This window comes from Balaenoptera borealis (assembly GCF_965194805.1).
Source record: "Balaenoptera borealis genome assembly, chromosome: 5".
NCBI lineage: Eukaryota > Metazoa > Chordata > Mammalia > Artiodactyla > Balaenopteridae > Balaenoptera > Balaenoptera borealis.
In genome coordinates, this window is record NC_138862.1 from 97664734 (window position 1) to 97691840 (window position 27107).

A 27107-nucleotide genomic window follows, 5' to 3' on the forward strand; every position below is an offset into this window, starting at 1 on the left:
TGGGAAAGCACTGGGAGTATTGATTTGGGGGTTACAAGTAAAGTTTAGTGAGTTGGTGAATTCACAAATAATGAAGATTGACTGCATATTCTTCACCATTTTGAAGATCTTGCTCCATTTTTTTTTTCTAGATTCTACTATGACAAATCATCTCTCATTTTAAGCTATTTGTCTTTTCTATCTTGTTGCTTTTAGAAATTTCTCTTTATTCATGATGTTCTGAAGTTTCACTATAATGTAGAGAGGTATGAATTTAAATTACTTCTACAATAGTTAGTGTTTATTTCCAATCTGAAAATACATACATTTCTCTAATTCTGGAAAAACACTTTTCAGCCATTATCTCTTCAAATATTACTTCTCTGCCCTTCCTCCCTTATTTCTGGGACTCCTAATATACAGATATTGAAACTTCTCAATATAACATCTATATATCTTAACCCTGCTTTCATATTTTTCATCTCTTCATATCATTTGACTATGTGCTAAGTGAAACTTTCAGAACTTTTAATTCTTAAGATACACACACACATGCACAGTTTCTATGAGTTTTATTTCATGACCCCTTTTTCAGATTCACATCTGCCAATTTTTGTTTCACTGCTTGTTTTAAGTATTCCTTTCTTTTTCTTTTTGATGATCTTGAACATACTTATTTAAAAGCCATTTATGGCTGGTACATTATTTTTTGTTGATGAAACTAAATTCATCTACTCACTGTTGAGTTTTTTAGCTCTTTTCCTTAACATTGATTTTTTTTCCCCATGGGCTTTAGAATTTTGGTTGGCAACTTCAATTTTTTTTTTTTTTTTTTTTTTTTTTTTAATTTTTGGCTGTGTTGGGTCTTCATTTCTGTGCGAGGGCTTTCTCTAGTTGTGGCAAGCGGGGGCCACTCTTCATCGCGGTGCGCAGGCCTCTCACTATCGTGGCCTCTCTTGTTGCGGAGCACAGGCTCCAGACGCACAGGCTCAGTAGTTGTGGCTCACGGGCCTAGTTGCTCTGCGGCATGTGGGATCTTCCCAGACCAGGGCTCGAACCCGTGTCCCCTGCATTAGCAGGCAGATTCTCAGCCACTGCACCACCAGGGAAGCCCCTACAACTTCAATTTTTATGAAAGCATTTTACTTCATTTGCTGTCTCTCTGAGCTCATTCCTCTCCATCTATCAGTTTTGGGGTCACCTACACTTGGACCCTCCAGAACTGGTGTTGCATTAGGGCACATACATTCCTGGAATGGGGCTACCACAGACACAGTTTCTGAACAAGCAGATGCCTTGGCCTAGTTTTGACTCTTCACCATCTGAGGTAGCAAATTAGAACAAGCAGCTCTAGGCAGCCTCCTTTCAAAGGTAGGGAAATACTTTCCTGGCTTCTGGTTTCCTGCCAGGAGACTGACCTTGGTACTCTGCTGTTATAGGTTGAATTGTGTTTCTCCCTAACGCCCAGTACCCCAGAATGTGATCTTATTTGGAAATAGGGTTGTTGCAGATGTAATTAGTTAAGGTGAGATCATACTGGAGTAGGATTGGCCTCTAATCCAGTATTTACAATCTTTACAAAAAGAATGCTTTGTGAAAAGAAAGACATGTACACAGAGTGTCATGTGATGATGAAGGCAGAGATTAGCATGATGCTTCTACAGGCCAATGAACACCATATATTGCCAACAAAGTATGACAATTAGGAGAGAGGCCGGGAACAGATCCTTCCCTTAATGCCTTCAGCATGGCCCTGCTGACAATTTAAATCTCAGACTGCTAGCCATCAGAACTGTGACACAACAAATTTCTGTTGTTTAAACCTCCCAGTTGGTGGTAATTTGTTATGCCAGCCCTAACAAACTAATACACTCACCATTTGCTTATTTCAGTCTCTAACTCCAATGCTTGGTGTCTTGCCGGTTTCCAGACTTGGGAGCCCCCAGTGTCTGACTTCAGCCAACTCCATCCACAGCCATTAACAACTCTGTGATTCTGTGTCTTTTTTTTCTTTAATATGGAAAAGTTTGTCTTTTTTTTTTTTTTTTTTAAGTTTGGCTATTCTTACTTGATTTAAAAAATATAGTCTATTTACCACTACAAAATCTCTGGAGAGGATGAGGAGTCTAATATGAAAACTCACCATAAAATCTTCTCTGAAAAATCTCTATTTTCTAAATATTCTGTAAGAAACACATATCCTTTTTATAATAGGGAAGAATCGTTTAAGAAAAAAGAGATATAGCAAAATATATCTTGATCCATGGTTTTAAGAATATGTTACAAAGGAAAAGAAAAAATTAGGAAGGAAAGCAAAGAGAGGAAAATTGAAGAAATAAAGAAAAGAAGGTACTATTCCTCTCCAGAGCATAAGTCAAGATTCCTCTCTACACAGAGTCAAAGGAGCAGGTAAGGTAAAAAAAAATCAATAATCAAAATCTATTATTTCTGTTTGCCTTTGACTAAAATTTTTCTAATCCACTGTTCTAGGTCCAATGGTTCCCTTACTTCCTTTCACTGGCAAGCTTTCACCCATATGTCTGCTTGGAGAAAAAAATACACAACATTAAATCAGGTCCCCTAAGAAAGGGGTATAGGTGTTGCCAAATTTCTCAGGTCTTCTGGGACTCTGGGCACGATGACATACTTTGCTACCCAGAGACTAACATCCATATGCATTTGTGCTATTTTCACTGATGAACAGTTTGAGAAGGATTCATTAATAAAACCTTTCAATGATTCCAGATTCAGAATGTCTGCAAACAGCAATCATGACCCAGAAACAAATCAAAGCAGCCTAGAAAATTTTAAATAGACTTGAACTTAGTTTGGAACGTGCATTTAAAAATGTCCAATAAATCTAGGATCTAGGTCATACTCATAAAAAATAGACAATAATTACATAAAATAAAGCAATGGAATATCCTCTCACTAAATTCTTATCTAATTTTTATTATATTTATTAAAGGAAGCATTTCTGGGATATCAACTAACACATTTTCAACTTAAATTTTTCATTAGAGGGATTAGAAATATCTTTGCACAATATGTATATGGAGGTAGGTGGCACTGTGGAAAGAGCGTTAGATTTGGAGAAAAAATAAATAAAAAGGCTGGTTCTACCATTTACCGATCACAAGCAAATCTTTTAATCTTTCTAAGCCCCATTTTCCTCACAACTGGAAATAGCAATAATAATACTTTCTACCTAGATAGTGGATTATATGAATTACAAAGTGTTATTCAACAATGTATTTATTTACACTATTATAGAAATTTAGGCAAAAAAAAAAAACTGAAAACCCAGAGACAAAAATGAAACTTGGCACGGACTAATGATGTCCTTGAAGAGTAAAAGCATGTGGTGGCACTGTTATTTCAACCTGTGAAAGGGTACAAGAGTGCCGAGTCAGAATACCCTGGAGACTTGGATGAGTAGATTGGGCTCAGAGAGCCTGGCCCTGATCTTAATGCTTCATGTTCTGACTCTCAGCATGGCCCACTCAGAGGTTTGAATGTGTTGGTTCACATCGAGGGCCTGGGAGAGCAAGGACATATAGGTTCAAATGAATTCCTATTTATGGATCTATTAGTAGCTAAAAAACCTGGACTGTTCTTCACAGTGAACTGGGTGCCTGGGGAGTAGATCTACTCAGGAAACCAAATTATAGATGAGAAGCTGGCAGTGTCCATCTGAACAAAGAAAGTCACATGCCTTTAACACTTAGTGCCCTCAAGCTCAAAACCCCAGCGGATTGCCATCCTCTACTATACATTACTTCTCCTTTTTTAAGCAGGATGGGTAGAAAAGCAGGCCCTTCCTTGGGGAGCGTCAGAAACATCAATTAGCCAACATTTATTTTCTGTTGTCCAACAGTGTGCTGAGCCCTGGGTAGATAAAAAGATGTATGAAAAAGGACCTGTACTCAAGGAGCTCTGAGTCTAGAAAGACAAACGTGTGAACCACTAACTATAATAAAGATAAGGTGAAGTGGGTCTGTGTGAATCTTGTGTGAGCTTGCGGCGAGTGGTGAGAAAAGAAGGAAAAGGAAGCTGACATTTTTGGGGCACTCAGATTGGTAGGACCGTAGGCATTTTCCACACATTATCCTAATCAATTTAATTCTTTCAACCATTTCAGGAGATAGAGGTGGAACCCACATATCAGCTACGGTCACCTTGTTCTCTAAAATTCTACAGAAGATTGGCTCGAATAGTCCTTTTGCTACAGCAGGCCCTCAGTTGACAGGGTCAGTGGAAAACCTGGGAAATTATAGGCTCGTTCGTGCGAGGCTGAAAAGTCCTGCCGCAGGGCTTAGAGAGAGTAGTATGAATGTCCTTGCTACTCGGGTGTTTTCATTTATTATATGTTATAAATCACACATATTTATTTTATGGCATGTAATGCTTTTTTATGTTTCAATACTTATAACATTTTAATTATTTAAATACCCCTCCACCCTTTATTCTCCAAAGTGTCCTAGTTTGGGCATTAAATGTAATGATTATCTTACTGTAATCCCAACACTCACCCGGCCCCGTGTCCCTGGCAGCCACCTACAGGGGCACTCCTGGAATCACTGCAACTACCCTTGAGGTACCACCCAGCCATGGAACCCAGAATTTTTTCTATTGATATTCAAGTGGAGTACACAATTGCCAACCAGTGCACCAAACCCCAGCCAGGACGAGGACAGATTTTGACCCTCAACCAGGCCAAGAAACCCCCAGTGGCTACCTGGGAAGGCTTAACCCACCATCTCATTAAACTCACTGTAAAAAGGGAGTCTTTTATGCCATTAACCTCCAAAATTATTTCATTATGATCATATTTCATATTGCCTACCTGCCAGAGAGGAAGAAAATATCGATTATATTTCCTGAACCAAGTTTTGGTACACATTAATCAAAAATATTTTTTATGTATAAATTTATTCAAATAATAAATGTTATTAAATAAATATATATTTAGTAATGCCCTTAATAAATTGCCTTCATTAAAAAGAATACAGTCATTAAATCAGGATATACATAGAAAATTTGGGTAATGTTTTCATTTATGTAAACAAAAATAATGCCTGGAGTAAGTAGTTCCAAATTATAAATCATTTGATGGATCTTCCAAAATGATCCTAAATTATTTTTCTCTAGCTTTAGAAAAAGAATAACGACCTAGATATGAAAATAAATCCCCAAATCATCCTGAAAGGGTGTCATTAACCTGAAAGAGAGTGTTTCTGACTCTCTTAACATTGAAAATAGCGAACTAAAGTTAGCATTAATTGAGCAACAAAATTTAAAAAAAGATATTGCAGATTTGGTCATAGAGAATACCATGGACATAAGTGGGAGTGAGTCATACACAAAGGGTTGTATAACTTGAGAAGTCCAGGTGCTGCTTGGCATATAGAGATGTTGTATAAGCAAGTGTTTGAAATGCAACAGTTACAATAATAGCAGAAGCACTATCCAAAAAAGCAAACAGATACATCAAAGTGAAAAACAGGTTTTGTAATTATTACCTTTCATGGCAAGGCAGGGGAGCACACGGCTTTCTATGAGTAAAAGAAGTAATTCTTCCAAGGAAACTAGATTGTCTCTGCAGGGCAGGTAAAACTGCCTTTCACTGAATCGTACCCAGGAGCCCAGGATGTTAATTTATCTCATTTTGTCCTCCTTGTCTCATCCAGGATTAGGTAATCATTAGGGATGAAACAATGAGGACATTGCCAATGAAAGCCGGAGGAGAAATGATTTCAAATATTTTATGTTTGTAACTTTGCCCTACATCTGGTCTAATAATCTTTGGGAATTTAAAATAATTTTGGATAAACGAGTAGAACTCTAAAATAAATAGATTCAAAAGTTAGACATTTGTGATTTAAAAACTAAGAAATATGAACAAGAGTATATTATTATTGTTCATTCTAATTCTGTAATTCCAAATCTTAATAACTTTATGACTAAAGTTTATGACTTTAAAGTTTATGACTAAAGTTTGACTTTAATGGCTCAACTGACATACTAAGAACTGAATATGTTGCTGAACTTAATGCCAAAAGTATACAAAAATGGTGTCTAATGTCTAAGTTGTACAATAAAGAATGAATACTGGCTAAAGTTCCACTAACATGTGCAGCAGAGAAGGATAACTGGGAGCAAGCGTTTTAAGTCTCTTTCTGTATTTGTGTTGTTGTTAAATCCACTACGAGGCCTAGTCATCTAATAACTATGGCTTGGATTTCCTTTCATTGTAGTTAATAACAATAAAAAAACTGTTTGCATGTTTTGAATTTAGTGTATATTTTGTCAATTTTTGTTTGAATATTTTTACTGGATATAAAATACAGTAAAGTTTAAGGAAACTGAATAGTGCCATTTTGAAAATGTTTTGTTTTCATTAAAAAAATACTACATGCTCAAGGTAAAAAACAAAAACAAAAACAAAAAAAAACCCCAACGGTACAAAGGAGAAACAATTGAAAGTAAAACTTCTCCCTTTTCGACTGCCCTCTCTTATCCTCTCAGACCCTGAAGCCATATTCTCAATAATTTGCTATAAATTCATCCAGATATTTTCAATACCAAGTCTAACACACACACACTTGCACACATACACACAAGGATTAATACAAGGTGGAGAACTTTTCATTGCAACAAAGGTAACTGTCTCATTCTTTTTGATGATTATCTTATGCTTTAATCTGCTAACACCTTTTATTAAGGCAGGAAAGTCTAGGTAAGTGAATACTTTTGTAAACAGGTCTGAGGCCCAAAGGATATCCTCTCCAGATAGAGGAGTCAATAAAAAGATAATTATATGTAAAAGACAAGTGCATGTGTTGAATTTGCTCATTGTCGGTCCTTTCTGTGAACAGTAGGTGGGGCAAAGACTCTGGCCTTTTTGTTTTATATAGTTAACTGGGCAAATATTGTGTGAGCATAGTGTCATGTTAGTTTTAACAAGCTAAGGGGTCTTTTCCTTTTTCTTTTTTTAAAAAATTTATTTATTTTATTTATTTATTTTTGGCTGCACTGGGTCTTTGTTGCCGCGCGAGCGGGCTTTCTCTAGTTATGGCGAGTGGGGGCTACTCTTCGTTGCAGTGCGCAGGCTTCTCATCATGGTGGCTTCTCTTGTTGCAGAGCACGGGCTCTAGGCATGCGGGCTTCAGTAGTTGTGGCACGTAGGCTCAGTAGTTGTGACTTGCGGGCTCTAGAGAGCGGGCTTAGTTGCTCCGCGGCATGTGGGATCTTCCCGGACCAGGGATCGAACCCGTGTCCCCTGCGTTGGCAGGTGGATTCTTAACCACTGTGCCACCCGGGAAGCCCCTGGCAGTCTTTTTCTTTTAATCAACTATTTCTTCTCATGCAGAATCACCTAGTTGGCATTTTCAATGAACTACATATTTGAGGAAATGAATACACTTCTATACTTTGAAAATAAGAACAAAATTCTATTTTGTTTGTTAAATTACTCTAAATAGCAATTTAACTGGATTTTTTAATAATTGAGCTTCCTGTCCCTTCAGCTAGTCTTTTCATATTAAACAACCCCAGTAACATTTTGCAGATAATCATGCCTAAATTAGTGCTTCAAATTGGGCTGCTCATGAGAGTGCTGGCAGATCTGAGCTTCCTGCAAAATCTATCATGGATTGTTTTAAAACTTTATTAAGGGTCTATCAGATGGGTCCATAAAATACAGGGATGTTTCAATACAGAATGTGACTTTTATTAGTCCTCTCATGATAAACGACATCAGTTTGATTCGAGATGGCAATAAAAAATATATAGCCTGTTCTAGGGAACGCCATTTCCCAGATCTTGAGATTTGTGATTAGTAGGCAAAGAATTTATATCACATAGCAGGCAAGGTAATGGACAAAGTAAGATTTACCTTAACGAACTTTCCATTGAAAGTCAAATCTCTCCAGCCTGGCAGATATGATATTTCTCCTAACATTTCTTGTAAGCACATTCACGGATTATACATACTCTTTTGTCATGCTTAAGATTAGGAATGCGATGACCCGTTTACAGATTGTTAATAGTCAAGCTTGCTCAAAAATACTAGAAAATGTTTGAGAGTTTCAGGTTATCTTTAAGACATCTGAGAAAAATGAAAGTTAATGCCCTATTATAATTTAGAATATGTTCAAGCCAAACAATTTTAAAACTTACTCTTTTATAAAATAAGTACACTATTCTGTATATGATGACAAAGATCCCTAAGTTTTTAGGTTTACGTAGTGGACATACCTCTCTGACTTTTATAACACCTCCTCCTCCATTCTATTCTAGCCTAAAAATACATTCCTTTTACAAAAAATATATATATATATTGTTATCTTTTGAATGGGATATCATAGTTGTTTTAAGTCTATTTTTAAGAAAAGCATTAACATAAACATAGGAACTCAGATATTAGATATTAATCATGTTTTCTAGGAGTCTCCCCCCAAAATATTTGCAAGTTGATGGACTAATTTTCCTATTAAAGTTTAATATAAAATATGTATTTGTGCTGTGTCTCCAAAAAAGTTCCTTAATATTTAAGAAGTGCAATGCTTTGTTAAAAACTTCCTAAAGCCTCTCTCTTCCAATTAATTTACGCTGATCTATTTTCTACCTATTCATCCCTTCACCTAACATTCATTGAATGTCTATTATATGCCAGGCCCTGTGCAAGGTATCCGTCAAGACTACTAGAGAATGAAGACAGGATTCTTAACTTCAAGGCATTTATGGTCTGATGGGAGAGACAGACAATTTAACAAACAAATACAGTATACCATGTGACGTTCTAATAGGGGGTATGCCCTAAGGGCTAGGGGATTGCAAGAAACAAAGAGATTAAGTGTTCACTAGATTCTTGGGAAAATAGAGTCCAGGAAAGTTCAGAGAGAAGGTGACCATGGGCTGAATGTATTCCCTACATCCCTACCCTCCTCCACCTCCAATCTGCCATTGAGCCTCTTTCCCATGATTCTCTCTCTTCCCATTTTAGTGATAATATTATATCATTATTAGGGAGCTTACTGGCAATAAATTTCTCTACTGCTTGACCCCATATTTAAAAAATGGGACTTTGGGGAACATGATACTTCTTGGTAGTCAAAGTTATAATTAGGTTATTAATGACTTCAGAAAAAGGAGAAATTACATTTCTACCTACCCTTACCTTTCAAGCCTATCCCAATATCTTGTGTTTCTTTCTGTGGTAGGATATATTTTGGAGATTACTCTTCTGATTGAGTCTTATCTCCTTGTCTAGGCTCCAAGTTGAATGGGATTTAGGAAGATACAAATCCACCATTAATCATTTCATAGTATCAAAAATTTCATATTTGCAAACACCTTTATAATTTACATATCTTTTTCGCTGACACATTTTCATTTGATTCTTTTAAAAAATCCTATGAGTTTGGTAGGGCAGATATTATTATCCCCATTTTAGAGATGAGAAAACTGAGATTCTGCAAGTACGGTGGCAGAGACTGGACTAGACTTTGTGACTTTTTTCTACCTTCTCATGATGCCTTTCATTCATTTGTCCAATTAAATTAATTCTAGGACTGATCATTAGTACAGAAACAGGGTCTGAAAACACTAGCCAATATTTTTTTAATATCCATAGGAAGTAATATCCCTCACATTCAAAGAAAAGTATTAGAACTATTTAATTTTTCTTTAGTTATATATGTATATACTACATACATGTTAGTATTTGACCCATATTTTAAATGTTCAATGATTAAAATCATAGCCCATGAATGCTTATTTCTGGTTTTAATTTAAAAAATTATTGAGTAGCAGCGTGATTTTTCAGCTGAATGAAGGCTGAAATATCTACTCTTAGATGGCTGCTGGTGTGTGTGTGTGTGTATGTGTGCATGTGTGCATGTGCGCTTGTGTCTGTGTGGTTGGAGGTGCTTTGAGATTATCAAACATAATAATAATAGCAATGTAGTAAGAGATCCATTATAGTTATAATGGCTAGTAGAACAGTGAGCTAGAATATAATTTTTTCCTAATAGATCAATGAGAAAAGAGAAAGTCTACATGAATATGAAGTTGTCAGAGTATAGTGAAAGCCAAAGAAGAATTTATACAACTCTGTTTGTCAAAAAACCATTTCCTCCACAAAAAGTTGTATAGAAGTCTATCAAGTCTATTTAAGAACAGCAAGTTATCTAAAGATAAACCACAACCCAGGATCCCAACTGATATGGGGACATTTGATTAAGATAAGGTAAAATGAAATAAACGGTAACCTGACAGCTAATCGTCAAAACTGGCAAAGAGAGAAGAGTGATAGCAGTGTAGAGGGACCTTCTGCATTAATGAAACAGTTGACTATAACCTTTCCATCTCTAACCTTCCACCAGGGAGGTATACCCGAGCAAGGTGGAAATGTCATCTGGCAAATACCAGCTAGCTGCCTCTTGAGACTTCTCTCAGGTTGACACTGCTGGGATGAAATTTCCTCAATCCAAGGACAGGTCTTGTCTCTCCATTCTATTTTCTTAGGGCAGGTAAATATGTAAAATCAGAAAATAACATAATGGTTTACACTACAGTTTATGCAGCATCATCATAATTAGCCACACCAAAGTCAGAGTTGTTTGTCAAGCATGGAGACTGCATTAGTCACCTTTTTTGTAATCAAAAACAACCAAAAACCTCAGGCGTGTATAACCATCCATGCCTTTTCTTCTCTTAGTAGTCTGCAGGTTGGCTGTGGCTCCACTCATCTGTGCACCTCATTCTGCGACCCAGATAAAAGAGTAGCCTCTGTCTGGGACTTGTTTTCTTCACAGCAGAGGGCAGTGATGCAAGAGGCCATGATGAACTACACATTCACATTTAAAACCCTGCTCAGAACTGGTGCTGTTATCACTTCCACTCAAGCACTATTGGCCCGAGCAAGTCACATGACCAAGTTGGCAACGGGCAGGGGAAGTAACTTTGCCTTCTGGGGAGTACCCAAATGTACACGGCAAAGGACATGTATTTATAATCCTCGTTTGGGGTGGGATGAGCATAGTTGAGAATCGTGCTGATTGTTGATTTATTACTCCCCAGCTCCAAATGTACTGTTTGCCCTCTTTGAGAAAATGGATCTGGGCCCTTTAAACAATTTTCCTTTCTCAGCCAACATGATGTTAAGCCTTGCCAGTAGAGGGCACTGGAGAGACACCAGAAAGGAGGAGTCTTCCTTCCTGGCTGCAGCTTGCTCTCTAGGCAGGCTCCTGACGCAGCTTCTCCAGTGCCTGGCTCCCTTAGCAAAGAAGTCTTCACCAGCATCTGGCTCTTGCAGGGTGCAGGCTCTCCTGCTACCCAGCTTTGTAACGCAGGCTGGTTTGTCCAGCATCACACTCCTGCAGCATGGGCGGCTTCTCTAGCACTAGGAAGCTGCATTTGTGCACAGCTTCTCCAGTGCAGGCAGCTTCTTCAGCTCCTGGCTCCTGCAGTGACTGGTGGTCAGCAGTACCCAACAACCAGCAGCTTCCCCTGGCACACCCTCTCAGCAATGTTGTAGTGAAGAGACACGTGTCCATGAACAGTTTTCTCCAGCGCCCCAGAGAGCAGACTTCAGGCAAGTTCCAGAGGTCACATTTCCAGCAAGTTCTGCAGGAGTAGCCTCTCTGCCATGCAGTGAGCCAGGACCACACTCTCTCCAACAGTGTCTGAGATCCCCAGGATCTCAGTCCTGGGGAGTCTCTTCCTCAGGTGTTCTAGCTTTTAGCCCTTGGGGTAGTAGTTGTAATCCTGTATCCTTTGAAGTTCTCTATTATTTCTAACTGGCCAATTTCTCTTTACTCCAACCTCCTGTTATGGTTAATAATTCTTTGTATTAACCTTCCCATGTTTAGATTACTGTGTGGTGATGGTCTCTCCTAATTGGACCCTTTCTTACTGGCCAAGTCCTCTTTAACCTCCTGTTATGGTTAGTAATTCTTTGTATTAAGCTTTCCATCTTCAAATTACTGTGTGGTTTCCATCTCTCGTAATTGGACCCAGGCTGATACAGGAACCATATTATAATCTACCACAGAAATCTAACAAATGGAATTAGATGATACTTGTTCTTATTTAACGGGATAAATTAGCCTATTCACTGGCACGCAAGACTGGAATTCTCTGAGTTTGTTGGTTTAAGGCTCCGTTTCTCCTGGGCACGCTTGGGGGCTATCCTCTTTCTACATCTTTATGTCTAACCACACTTAACTGACAAACACTTTTCTTCAAGCTCTGTGAGTAACTTGAGGTTGTGGTTGCCATTTTCAATTTCTCTGAGAACAGAGTTAACTCTTGTTTATGTTTACTCTAATTGATTTTGTGTTGACTTTCAGAAGATAGCCAGTTTTCTTTGTCTCCAAATCCTTAAGCTTGGCCTCACTGGAACCCTCACTTAGGCCAATTAGAAATGACCCACAAAAAATAAACGTTTTAAAAGACATCATCCCCTTAAAAGTATAATGGCTACATTTCATTTCTTATGCATTTGATAACCTATGATAACTATTAACTGAATTATGTGTGTTTCAAGTATACCCAGAAAACACAAGGATAAAATTTTTGATTAATTCTTCTGCTACAATAAGGGTCATCTATCCCTTTAAAGTTGAAAATATCCTGAAAATCAGCACAGAAAACGTGAACCATTTTACTGGACAAAAAAAGAACTTATACTTTTTATTAATATATGTATATGATTTACAGAAATATTTACTGAGAATGCAGCTATTTCTCTCAATTTAAAAGTGAGCAATTTTTTAAAATTTATTTTTAAATTTTATTGGAGTATAGTTGAATCACAATGTTGTTTTCGTTTCAGGTGTACAGCAAAGTGATTCAGTTATACATAGATATACATTCATTCTTTTTCAGATTCTTTTCTCATATAGGTTATCACAGAATACTGAGTAGAGTTCTCAGTACTATACAGTAGGTCCTTGTGGGTTATGTGAGCAATTCAAAAATTATTTGAGGAAATAGTGTTTTATTTTCTTATCTAATATTTCCTCTAGACTGACTACTGATGTAAATAATTGATGACAATAAGTTCAACATGAATATATTGCATATGTATTGGATATAAGGTAGGTGTCTGACACTGAGCTGGAGCTGTGGGAATCCAAGAGAACTTCTTTTTTTTTTTAAGTGACAATTTCTTTTAACATCTTTCTTGGAGTATGATTGCTTTACATTGTTGTGTTAGTTTCTGCTATATAACAAAGTGAACCAGCTATACGTATACATATATCCCCATATCCCCTCCCTCTTGCGTCTCCCTCCCACCCTCCCTATCCCACCCCTCTAGGTGGTCACAAAGCACCCAGCTGATCTCCCTGTGCTATGCGGCTGCTTCCCACTAGCTATCTGTTTTACATTTGGTACTGTATATATGTCCATGCCACTCTCTCACTTTGTCCCAGCTTACCCTTCCCCCTCCCTGTATCCTCAAGTCCATTCTCTAGTAGGTCTGCATCTTTATTCCCGTCTTGCCCCTAGGTTCTTCTGACCATTTTCTTCTTTTGTTTTGTTTTTTTTTAGATTCCATATATATGTGTTAGCATATGGTATTCGTTTTTTTCTTTCTGACTTACTTCACTCTGTACGACAGACTCTAGGTCCATCCACCTCACTACAGATAACTCAATTTTGTTTCTTTTTATGGCTGAGTAATATTCCATTGTATATATGTGCCACATCTTCTTTATCCATTCATCTGTCAGTGGATACTCAGGTTGCTTCCATGTCCTGGCTGTGGTAAATAGTGCTGCAATGAACATTGTGGTACATGACTTATTTTGAATTATGGTCTTCTGAGGGTATATGCCCAGTAGTGGGATTGCTGGGTCGTATGGTAGTTCTATTTTTAGTTTTTTAAGGAACCTCCACACTGTTCTCCATAGTGGCTGTATCAGTTTACATTCCCACCAACAGTGCAAGAGGGTTCCCTTTTCTCCACACCCTCTCCAGCATTTATTGTTTGTAGGTTTTTTGATGATGACCATTCTGACCAGTGTGAGGTGATACCTCATTGTAGTTTTGATTTGCATTTCTCTAATGATTAGTGATGTTGAGCATCCTTTCATGTGTTTGTTGGCAATCTGTATCTCTTCTTTGGAGAAATGTCTATTTAGGTCTTCTGCCATTTTTGGATTGGGTTGTTTGTTTTTTTGATATTGAGCTGCATGAGCTGCTTGTATATTTTGGAGATTAATTCTTTGTCAGTTGCTTCGTTTGCAAATATTTGCTCCCATTCTGGGGGTTGTCTTTTTGTCTTGTCTACGGTTTCCTTTGCTGTGCAAAAGCTTGGAAGTTTCATTAGGTCCCATTTGTTTATTTTTGTTTTTATTTCCATTTCTCTAGGAGGTGGGCCAAAAAGGATCTTGCTGTGATTTATGTCATAGAGTGTTCTGCCTATGTTTTCCTCTAAGAGGTTTATAGTGTCTGGCCTTACATTTAGGTCTTTAATCCGTTTTGACTTTATTTTTGTGTATGGTGTTAGGAAGTGTTGTAATTTCATTCTTTTACATGTAGCTGTCCAGTTTTCCCAGCACCACTTATTGAAGAGGCTGTCTTGTCTCCATTGTATATTCTTGCCTCCTTTATCAAAGATAAGGTGACCATATGTGCGTGGGTTTATCTCTGGGCTTTCTATCCTGTTCCATTGATCCATATTTCTGTTTTTGTGCCAGTACCATACTGTCTTGATTACTGTAGCTTTGTAGTATAGTCTGAAGTCAGGGAGCCTGATTCCTCCAGCTCTGTTTTCCTTTCTCAAGATTGCTTTGGCTATTCGGGGTCCTTTGTATTTCCATACAAATTGTGAAATTTTTTGTTCTAGTTCTGTGAAAAATGCCATTGGTAGTTTGATAGGTATTGCACTGAATCTGTAGATTGCTTTGGGTAGTATAGTCATTTTGACAATGTTGATTCTTCCAATCCAGGAACATGGTATATCCCTCCATCTGTTTGTATCATCTTTAATTTCTTTCATCAGTGTCTTATACTTTTCTGCATACAGGTCTTTTGTCTCCTTAGGTAGGTTTATTCCTAGGTATTTTATTCTTTTTGTTGTAATGGTAAAAGGGAGGGTTTCCTTAATTTCTCTTTCAGATTTTTCATCATTAGTGTATAGGAATGCAAGAGATTTCTGTGCATTAATTTTGTATCCTACAACTTTACCAAATTCATTGATTAGCTCTAGTAGTTTTCTGGTAGCATCTTTAGGATTCTCTATGTATAGTATCATGTCATCTGCAAACAGTGACAGTTTTACTGCTTCTTTTCCAATTTGGATTCCTTTTCTTTTTCTTCTCTGATTGCTGTGGCTAAAACTTCCAAAGCTATGTTGAATAATAGTGGTGAGAGTGGGCAACCTTGTCTCATTCCTGATCTTAGTGGAAAGGGTTTCAGTTTTTCACCATTGATAACGATGTTGGCTGTGGGTTTGTCATATATGGCCTTTATTATGTTGAGGTAAGTTCCCTCTATGCCTACTTTCTGGAAAGCTTTTATCATAAATGGGTGTTTAATTTTGTCGAAAGATTTTCTGCATTTATTGAGATTATCATATGGTTTTTATCCTTCAACTTGTTAATATGGTGTATCACATTGGTTGATTTGCCTTTATTGAAGAATCCTTGCATTCCTGGGATAAACCACACTTGATCATGTTGTATGATCCTTTTAATGTGCTGCTGGATTCTGTTTGCTAGTATTTTGTTGAGGATTTTTGCATCTATCTTCATCAGTGATATTGGCCTGTAGTTTTCTTTTTTTGTGACATCTTTTTCAGGTATTGGTTTCAGGGTGGTGGTGGCCTTGTAGAATGAGTTTGGGAGTGTTCCTCCTGCTGCTATATTTTGGAAGAGACTGAGAAGGATAGGTGTTAGCTCTTCTCTAAATGTTTGATAGAATTCGCCTGTGAAGCCATCTGGTCCTGGGCTTTTGCTTGTTGGAAGATTTTTAATCACAGTTTCAATTTCAGTGCTTGTGATTGTTCTGTTTACATGTTCTATTTCTTCCTAGTTCAGTCTCAGAAGGTCGTGCGTTTCAAAGACATTGTCCATTTCTTCCAGGTTGTCCATTTCATTGGCATATAGTTGCTTGTAGTAATCTTTCATGATCCTTTGTATTTCTGCAGTGTCAGTTGTTACTTCTCCTTTTTCATTTCTAATTCTATTGATTTGAGTGTTCTCCCTTTTTTTCTTGATGAGTATGACTAATGTTTTATCAGTTTTGTTTATCTTCTCAAAGAACCAGCTTTTAGTTTTATTGATCTTTGCTATCATTTCCTTCATTTCTTTTTCATTGATTTCTGATCTGATCTTTATGATTTCTTTCCTTCTGCTAACTTTGGGGTTTTTTGTCCTTTTTCCTCTAATTGCTTTAGGTTCAAGGTTAGGTTGTTTATTTGAGATTTTTCTTGTTTCTTGAGGTAGGATTGTATTGCTATAAACTTTCCTCTTAGAACTGCTTTTGCTGCACCCCATAGGTTTTGGGCCATCGTGTTTTCATTGTCATTTGGTTCTAGGTATTTTTTTATTTCCTCTTGATTTCTTCTGTGATCTCTTGGTTATTTACTAGCATATTGTTTAGTCTCCACGTGTTTGTATTTTTTACAGTTTTCATCCTGTAATTGATATCTAGTCTCATAGCATTGTGGTCGGAAAAGATACTTGATACTATTCCAATTTTCCTAAATTTACCAAGGCTTGATTTGTGACCCAGGATATGATCTATCTTGGAGAATGTTCCATGTGCACTTGAGAAGAAAGTGTATTCTGTTGTTTTTGGATGGAATGTCCTATAAATATTAATTAAGTCTATATTGTTTAATGTATCATTTAAAGCTTGTGTTTCCTTATTTATTTTCACTTTGGTTGATCTGTCCATTGGTGAAAATGGGGTGTTAAAGTCCCCTACTATGATTGTGTTACTAACGATTTCTCCATTTATGGCTGTTAGCATTTGCCTTATCTACTGAGGTGCTCCTAAGTTGGGTGCATAAATATTTACAACTGTTATATCTTCTTCTTGGATTGATCCCTTGATCATTATGTAGTGTCTTTCTTTGTCTCTTGTAATAGTCTTTATTTTAAAATCTATTTTGTCTGATATGAGAATTGCTACTCCAGCTTTCTTTGATTTCCATTTGCATGGAATATCTTTTTCCATCCCCTCACTTTCAGTCTGTATGTGTCCCTAGGTCTGAAGTGGGTCTCTTGTAGACAGCATATATACGGGTCTTGTTTTTGTATCCATTCAGCCAGTTTATGTCTTTTGGTTGGAGCATTTAATCCATTTACATTTAAGGTAATTATCGATATGTATGTTCCTATTACCATTTTCTTAATTGTTTGGGTTTGTTATTGTAGGTCTTTTCCTTCTCTTGTGTTTCCTGCCTAGAGAAGTTCCTTTAGCATTTGTTGTAAAGCTGGTTTGGTGGTGCTGAATTCTCTTAGCTTTTGCTTGTCTGTAAAGGTTTTAATTTCTCCGTCGAATCTGAATGAGATCCTTGCTGGGTAGAGTAATCTTGGTTGTAGCTTTTTCCGTTTCATCACTTTAAATATGTCCTGCCACTCCCTTCTGGCTTGCAGAGTTTCTGCTGAAAGATCAGCTGTTAACCTTATGGGGATTCCCTTGTATGTTATTTGTTGCTTTTCCCTTGCTGCTTTTAATATTTTTTTCTTTGCATTTACTTTTTGATAGTTTGATTAATATGTGTCTTGGCATGTTTCTCCTTGTATTTATGGGACTGTCTGTGCTTCCTGGGCTTAATTGACTATTTCCTTTCCCATATTAGGGATGTTTTCAAGTATAATCTCTTATAGTATTAAAATATTTTCTCAGTCCCTTTCTTTTTCTCTTGTTCTTCTGGGACCCCTAGAATTCAAATGTTGGTGTGTCTAATGTTGCCCCAGAGGTCTCTGAGACTGTCCTCAATTCTTTTCATTTTTTTTCTTTATCCTGCTCTGCGGTAGTTATTTCCACTATTTTATCTTCCAGGTCACTTATCCATTCTTCTGACTCAGTTATTTTGCTATTGATTCCTTCTAGAGAATTTTAAATTTCATTTATTGTGTTTTTCATCATTGTTTGCTCTTTAGTTCTTCTAGGTCTTTGTTAAACGTTTCTTGTATTTTCTCCTTTCTATTTCCAAGATTTTGGATTATCTTTCCTATCATTACTCTGAATTCTTTTTCAGGTAGACTGCCTATTTCCTCTTCATTTGTTTGGTCTGGTGGGTTTTCACCTTGCTTCTTCATCTGTTACATATTTCTCTGTCTTCTCCTTTTGCTTAACTTACTGTGTTGGGGGTCTCCTTTTTGCAGGCTGCAGGTTCGTATTTCCAGTAGTTTTTGGTGTCTGCCTTAGTGGGTAAGCTTGGTTCAGTGGGTTGTGTAGGCTTCCTGGTGGAGAGGACTGGTGCCTGTATTCTGGTGGATGAGGCTGGATCTTGTTTTTCTGGTGGGCAAGACCATGTCTGGTGGTGTGTTTTGGGGTGTCTGGGAACTTAGTATGATTTTAGGCAGCCTCTCTGCTAATGGGTGGGGTTGTGTTCCTGTCTTGCTAGTTGTTTGGCATGGGGTGTGCAGCACTGGAGCTTGCTGGTCGTTAAGTGGAGCTGAGTCTTAGCATTGAGATGGAGATCTCTGGGAGAGCTCACACCGACTGATATTACATGGAGCCAGGAAGTTTCTCATGGTCCAGTGTCCTGAACTTGGCTCTCCCACCTCAGAGGCTCAGGCCTGACACCCGACCCACGCACCAAGACCCTATCAGCCACATGGCTGGAGTGCCTTCAGAGTTGGAGAAGCTGGCCTGCAGTGGCTCTCCTTCTGCGCTGCACATTAGAATCACCTGCTTCTTCCTAGTTTTGCCCGAAAGGCAGTGTTCCACAGAGAAAAACAGTAGCCTTGAAAATAGTCACAGCTCTGAGATGGCTTTTTTTTTCCTTTGTGCTTAGTCGCGTTTCACTTGCTCACAGGGGGCCACATGCAGAGGCCTCGCACCTGGCTCTTCTGACTGGAGTTCCTATTGTGGAATGGCTGCCACCAACACCTCAGCTCAGGTGGGCCATGTGCAGAAGTGGGGCGAATGACACTGCAATCCAAGATGGAACTTTTTTTTTTTTTGAGAGCCACAGAAACAAGATCTATATGGAAAACAAGGTTATTTTAAAGCCATGCCTAAAAGGCAGGAGGAATCCATGGCTTCTTTAACATCTGCTAAAGTTTAATTGCTGCTTATGGTTTACTCTTTTCCATCCTCTAATTTGATATGTTCTCACATCTTACTAGATAACTTAGGTTCTCTGTGTAGCCCCAGGGCTAATGAAAAAAAGCTGTGGAGTTCAGGGAAGAAGTCTTTATACTGTCATCAACCTCTAGAAATCTCTTCTGGGACTCTTTCACAGAATTCCAGCTTTTGGATTACCTTGAAAGTTGTAGGTTTATGCTTTCTGAGTTATGAAATTTATAACCTGCAAGAAGTTTTCTTATGTTACAGATGAGGAAACTGAAGCATAGAGAAGGGAAGGGATATATTCTGAGTTCCCAGTGGGGGATGTGAAGTGATCACTGAAGGGGTTTCATAATGTCCACGTTAGTGATCTTCAAACAATTATGTGGCTAACAAGGGAAAATCTTTACTGATATTGGAGAGCAACACGTGAAAATGAATGAATTTTTTCTTCAGCTATAGCTGAAGAAAAATGCTGGCCAGAGGGCTGTCTGCATGTTGTGTGTATTACACTGACAATCCGTGGCTCCTAGAGATCCATTTTTCTAGCTAGTTTAAGGACTATCACCCATACTTGTCATACTTTTCCTGTTATAAATAAGATTATGTAATTAACACTCTGAGGTTCTGCCTGTGTTTTTATGTTTTAAGCAAAAGTTTTTTCTTGTTTTTTTTAAATTTAAGCTAACGTTCTTTTTTTGTTTGTTTTCTAGCTTGTTTGTATGTAAAGAATCTTTTAAAAAAATGTCATTGCTCACTTTTTGCAAACCATCTGGCAATTCCACTTCCAATGACAAAGGAAAACAGTAAGTAAAGTAACAAGAACAAAAGCAAAAGCAGGTCACCTCTTCAAAGAGAGAACTTATTTACAAGCAGATTTGAGCAGTGCTAAATAATGCACCCCACAACATAATTCATAATAACATTCAGGGCAAGTTTTCATCTTTAGTCTGACTTCTCATTAATTTGATATTGACTTAACTTAGGATTTAATGAAGAAAAATAGGAATCAGCATAAAGAAAACCCAGGTCTATAATGGAGACAATAAGCAAGCTCTGCCAGATGGCACTATCAAAACCCACGGCAGGTCACACACAGCAGTCAAGCACTGATTTTCAAATGAGAAATGAGGAAGAAAAGGGCTGGGATTTTCTTCTAATGATAGAAATTTTTATATGGATATGCTAATAAATCTGATTTACATGTCATATCTCTGTTCAGTACTTTTTCTATCATGTTGCACATGGCATTTCTGCTATCAATAATTTATTCCATATTATTCATCATCTTATTTACAAAGACTTTGGTATTCTCCTCTCCCTTGGGTCTAGTAATTCATCAGAACTTGCTGGTTCTTATCTCCTTATACATCTTATGAACATCAATATATGGACCATTTCAATGGTCTCCCTGCCATTTCCATATCTTCTTGTCTTTCCATATCATCCTACATATCACGGCCAGAATAACTTTCAGAAATCACTGTTTCACCCTATTATTGCTCTACTCAAATATCTCCCTTGAAAACCATACTCCTTCCCATGTACTTATAGAATGTACCTCTTGAGTTGAAGCCATCTGCTGTGTAGCCAAAACAAATCCTTCTTGAGTTCCCTGAAAATACTCTCTGCCCCATCCAATAGTTCTTCTATATCCAGAACATGGAATTAAACAACTTCTCAAAATGCATTCTACAAAACACCACATCACTGAAATATAAATATTTTACTTTCAAAGATTTCCCGACATGTTTTCCCAACATGTTTGGGAAGCCTGGGTTAAACAAAGTTAAATGATTCCTCTTTTGCCTGGTTTTCCTTAAGAGAGCTTTGGTATGCACCGTTCCTCAAAATTATTTGACCATGGAACTCTTTTCATGAAGCCAACTGTTTGATGTATATCTATCCATATGCATACCCATATAAATATCTGTATTTCTAAATCTTATTTATTTATTTAAATTAAAAGCTTCAGAAAAATTAAACACAAGAGTTACCATATAATCCAGCAATCCCATTCCTAAGTATATACCCAAGAGAAGTGAAAATATGTACACACAAAAACTTGCACGTGAATATTGATAGCAGTATGATTCATAATGGCCCAAAGGTGAAGACAACCCAAACGTCCATCAATTGACAAATGGATAAAAATGTGGTATATCCATAAAATGGAATATTATTCAGCCTTAAAAAAGAAGGAAATTCCATAAATTATATTACGCAATATGGATGAACCTTAAAAATGTTATGCTAAATGAAAGAAGTCAGTCACAAAAAGCCACATATTATATGATTCCATTCATATAAAAGTCCAGAGTAGAGAAATCTATAGAGACAAAGAGTAGATTTGTGGTTGCTTAGGTTTAGAGGGGAATAGGGGGAGAAAGGGAGGTGATACTAAATTGTATAGGTTTTCTTTTTGAGGTGATAAAAATGTTCTAATATCAATTGTGGTAATAATTGTATATATTTTTTAATGTATTAAAAACCATTGAATGGTACATTTCCAAAGGGTTAATTGTAGGGTATGTGAATTACATCTCAATAAAACTGGTTATTAAGAAAAGTTTTTTATACTATATATGAAAAATGCTACATAAATGTAAGATATCATTATCATCTTTTATCATTCTATATAAAACAAAGGTCATAATTATTAACAATAATAAACAAAAAAGAAAAGTTTTTTAAATGTCAAGAATAGCCGGTATCACACCATTTGGTAATCCCTTCCTATGGCCATATTTTAATTAGCAAGGGCTTAACAATTATCTGACAAATGAACTGAAAGAAAAGGCTAACAAAAGCCTTTCTACTCAGGGTGGTCTATGGATGACAGCATCTCATGCCCTGGCAGCCTGTTAGAAATGCAGATTCTCAGGCTGATCCCACACCTGCTGAAACAGAATGTGCATTTTAGCAAGATCTAAGGTGATTCATATGTGCACTGAAGTTTGAAAAGCACTGAACCGTAGTATCTTCTCATTGCTGAGAACACTAAGCTTTTACATAGCTATTTTGCTTTCTTGTGCCTTAGGGCTTTTAAGAGGGATTAAATCAGTTCACTTTTAATAAGGACAGCATCTAATGAATTACAATTAACCTAATTTTCTCAGCTGCAGTTTTAATATGTTTCCAGTGCTCAGTCAAGCCTCCAAAATGTTATGATTATTTAAAATAGAAGAAATCATATGAAAATAAATAGATAACTTGTTCAGGTCTTTTAGTCCGTTGAATTTTGCAGACAGGCCATCTTTTATAATCACTGATTTAAATTCAAAAGCTTATAGTTACCTTGTTCAAAGATACATAACAAATTATTTTAAACCAGCTTATTTTCTCATCAGTGAAAGCAATTTATAACCAATTTTTTTCCTTAGTATTGTCAACATTTTTGATGAATTAGCAAGGGTTATTTTGGTCATGCTCAAAAAATATTAAATATACATGAAGCAGAGAAAAGACTTTGTTTCAGAACTCTGCTGGATGGTTTGTGATATTGCTGGGAATACTGTAAGATGTGAAGTGCCCCACATCTATAAGCTTGTCAGAAATTAGATAAATTTATAACTGAGAAACATGTACTTAATTACAGCATAAATATACATATAAAATGCATTCCTTTCAAGGATTATTCTCTTTTCTTCTCCTTCCTGCAACTGACCTTTCATGCCCACACAGACAGGGAAGCCTGAGGCATCTTGATTCTGCTGCTCTCCATCTCAACCCAGAAATGGGGGTCAGTCGGACCGAGTGACAAACTCATACCAACCAGGGCTAATTCCTTTCCCCATCGCAGGTGTGTGCTTGGGAAGTGAAGGTCTCCTATGATGAGCAGCACCGCTCAGCATTGTCAGGTGGTCTATTATTGGACAGTTATCAAAGGGTTTTAGAAAAATCCAACTGCTTTTCTCAGTCTCCAAGAGAGACTGCAAATAACAATTAATTTGTGATCAATTACCCTGAGTATTTTGATAAACAGTCACAGGACCATACTTTTATACAATGCCAGAGGCCCGCCATGCCCCTTGGTAGAAAGAGAACAACACTGTTCAAAAAAATTCTCAGATATGATTCTTTTAAATATATCTTTACTACCTATGGGGAATGATAAAATACATGAACATTTGTGTTTGTAATAGCATGAAGCACTCTACATATTTACAGTATTTACTATTCTTAGGAACATACTATTACCAGTGAGACACTTGTATAGAAGATATAAAGTAAAAAGCAAATAAATATGCATCCTTCATGTGCTTGGTTTTACCGGCAATACATGTGGAATATATCCATCAAGTGTAGCCACAATAACTAAAATGAGTGATGTCTTTTTATACTGATATTAGTTGTATTCAAGGAAGTGCAGACTTGGTCTGGAAATAGATGAAGAACTAGAATAAATAATAAAAACTGAAACTTAATTTGAACTTATGAACTAAGGTACACAGTTTTTTTTCAGAAATGAGTAGTTTCAATTCTTTCTATGAGATCCTATACTGAGGAAGTTCTGGTCTTCAGGTCACTAAAAATACAGACACATGAAAGTCAACAGCAAAATAACGAGTCAATTTTAACTGGTTTATCTCCTGATTAAAAATTACACATACATATATTCAGAGTTTCCCTTAGTGAGTCCTTATTGACAGAAAAAAACGTTTCCATTATTTAGAAATTGATGAAGAATTTCTTATAGCAAGAAAATTTAAAAATCTCTTACCCATTACTATTTTTATGACAGTAACAGAAGATAATATGGGTCTTGCAAAGGTAGGAACCAACCCTCCACATTTCAGAAGTCTAAAAAGATCACTCTTTAGAATACAGAATCATACTTATCCTTTGGTGGGTGTGATTCCATAATCTAAAAAAATATCTAGAGGGAAAACACAAATCTGAGGAATTCAGTCAGGGTGCCTCAGTTGGGGGATTTTTTTTTAACTCTTTCAAAAAGATGAGCTCATTTTTAAGAGGACTAAATAGAAAAATTCAAATAATTGTGAATGAAACTAAAAGGTTTTATTCTTAAGAATAATAAATTTATATTATGCTTCCTGATATATGGCAAAATTCAAGGACCATGAGCCAAACTTTGGAAAGAAGGTCCCTTGCTGCCCACCATTCCCAGACAGTCTCATAGAGCCATTTGCCCTGATTGGCTGTTCTGTTCCATCACTTTTGCAAGTGGCAGGAGCTACTGAGGCAGTAGGTTTGCCTTAGGATTTCTGTCTTGGCTTATTACCAACAAGAGGCCTCTGTGAGCGATGCCTTGCTTTTCAGCCTCATACTTTGGAGACCTCTTTTTTCCGGTCTCCCTCCTTTGGCACCACCTATAGGAGCTATGCCATAAATCTGTACATCTCTAATTAAATTTGGAAAGTGAGCCAGTTCATCCTGGGGAATCTATATCGGTGATGGTTTCTTCCAGCTTGCCTCACTTCCAAATACACTTTTGACTATAATAAGTATTAGCTGAAAACTGAGGTGTTGAAATGATTACTCTGAATTACTAGGGGAGAAATGATGGGCTTTAGTTAAAAGATTAACTTCAAAAGAGTCAAAGTGGATTTCCACTTTCATAGCAGAGTCTTGGATTTGAATTATATGTGTTTTCTCTCTAGACGAAAAGACACAGATACTTAAGAATACATTCAGAGTTTCTACAAAGAATGACCTTGGTGTGACAGTGGCAGCTTTGCTGTTCAAATCTCAGATGTCTTCTAGTGTCAAACAAGAAGGAAGAATGACAGCAGAGCAGGGAGTATGAAGAAAATTAGGAATTTTTTTAAGGAAATTAAAGAAGTGGAAGGGGGGTTGTTTAGTCCCAAGACTGAATGATTAGTGCCTGCCCCTGTTCCTCACAGCCCATTTTGATTCAACAGTGGGTTATCTCTTTCTCTGGTTAATTCTCATAGCACTTTGCTTGTGCCTGCCGTATATATACTCCTGCTAACTTAAACTATAGTTGTTTGTATATCTATCTTATCTTCTTTATTGAACTGGAAGCTCCTTGGAGAGAGAAAGATAACCTTACACATATTTTTATCTTCAGCAACATATAGCATAGGAGGAAATTTAAAAATGAGGGAAAAAGGAAAAATTTTTGAGCATGTATTATGTATTAGGCAAATGCAAGGTGTTAGTATGAAAGTATACAATAACAAATTTGTATTCCTTGCCTGACTTTTGAAGTAACTGAGATTTAATCCAAAACAGGCAGATGTAGACAAAATATCAGCTTAATTTTTGTTAAAGTTGAAACTAGAGAAAAGGATTTAGGGGTTTACTAAAGACGTATGCAGAATTAGGCAAACGCTCCCACCTGGCCACAGGTGTAGCTGGAAAACCTCAGTCTTCCCCATGTGGGGTACTGACCTGGTGAAACATGCATCTGAGCAGAGCAGAGCAGACCAGCATGGGCATTTCCTGTAGGCATTTGTAGATCCTAAAGAGGAAATAGGGAGGTGGGCCAAACTCCACAATCTCTTTCCCCAAACAAACAATTTCTTTCCCAAAACTCCACAGTGAGGTAATTAACTCCTCCCTTGGGAAGAAGAGAGTGAGTGAGGGGGCAGAGAGATGTCAGGATTGATAATATCCCTCTTCATGTGGTCATGAAGTAGGGGAAAGGAGTTTTCTCACCATGAAGTTGTTTTCCTACAACATCTCATTTAACCTCTCAATCTATATTAGGTTAGATATTGTTATTCTGGTTTTACAGATGGAAGAAGGGACAGCCCATAGATATTAAGTAACTTGCCCTAAACCTCAGAGTTAGAGAATGTTAGAGTCAATATTCAAACCCAAAGTGTGTGCTTTGTTCAACGTGGTCCACAGTGTATGGGACAGACACATAGTTTGGTGGATGGATGGATGGATGGATAAAAAGAAAGAGATCTTTGTATACATTTATGTGTCAAATATGATAAGTCCCATATATAACAACAACAGTTTGCTGAATTACATTGTTTATTCACATTATCATTTCTAATGTGTTTCAGGAAAAATTTGGCTAAAAATATTATCAAACTACTTTAAAATATTTTAAGTCAATTCATTAAACAATATACCTTTATGTTCATTTATTTCTTCCAAATGGAAGACTATCCCAAATGTCAATCAATGTTCATTATCTTTGTCAGTTTACTTATTAAAATGTACAGTAATGTTAATTACCATCTCATTTAGAAAAATTCCTTGACTCCATGGTACTACCATGCTCAAATAGTCACACTAGTTATGTTGCTGCACCAATAATTTAGACAAGCCACATGGAGAAACTTCAGAAAGTTCAAACTAAGCTAAGACTTTGATTTGCTCTCTAGAAGTAAAAATGTGATTTGCCCTTTCAAATGAAACAGACCTGTTATCAGCAAATATTTACACAGACCTACTGATAACCAAATGGTTTAACCAGTTAGAATTTAAATGACAAACCCAGCATGATTAAAATTTGTACATAAGGAAATGAATAAAATGTGTACTGACTGTATGTCTGTGTGCATTTATGTTTGGATGGGTATGTATTCATTCATCCATTCATTCATTCAATAAGCATTTATGGAATTCTGCTAGGTACTAACACCTGTGATATAGGTATAAAAAAGTGAAAGGACATGGCCCTTACCTAGGAGATACTCCTAATCTCCTAGAGATAGTACGAATGTGTAAATAAATACAGTGCTCTGTGAGAAGTTTTATATTAGAAGCATGTATAACATGAAAGGAAAGAGTCTAACTTACAGCCTAGAAATAAGAAACAATAGATTTAGACTCCCCCATAAGGACCATAGATGTTGGAATCAGACACAGAATACAGAATAGCTGTGGGCGAAATATCAAAAGAAAAGGATATAATTATA

The 27107-nt window shown here is 36.9% G+C and overlaps 1 protein-coding gene across 3 annotated transcripts in view; it reads right to left on the reverse strand.

Annotated features, from left to right (window-relative positions):
• The window catches only part of LOC309629777 (uncharacterized protein), a 212711-nt gene that overhangs the window by 40641 nt on the left and 144963 nt on the right, over positions 1-27107 (reverse strand). For 2 of the 3 annotated variants that reach the window (XM_082394287.1, XM_082394288.1), the window contains exon 4: positions 16073-25690. The exons of the other annotated variant lie outside the window; for it this stretch is intronic. In XM_082394287.1, the coding sequence (XP_082250413.1) occupies positions 25550-25690 (141 nt within the window). In that variant the 3' untranslated portion in view covers positions 16073-25549. Of the gene's footprint in view, positions 1-16072; positions 25691-27107 lie in introns of those variants that run through there. 3 annotated transcript variants of the gene reach the window in all.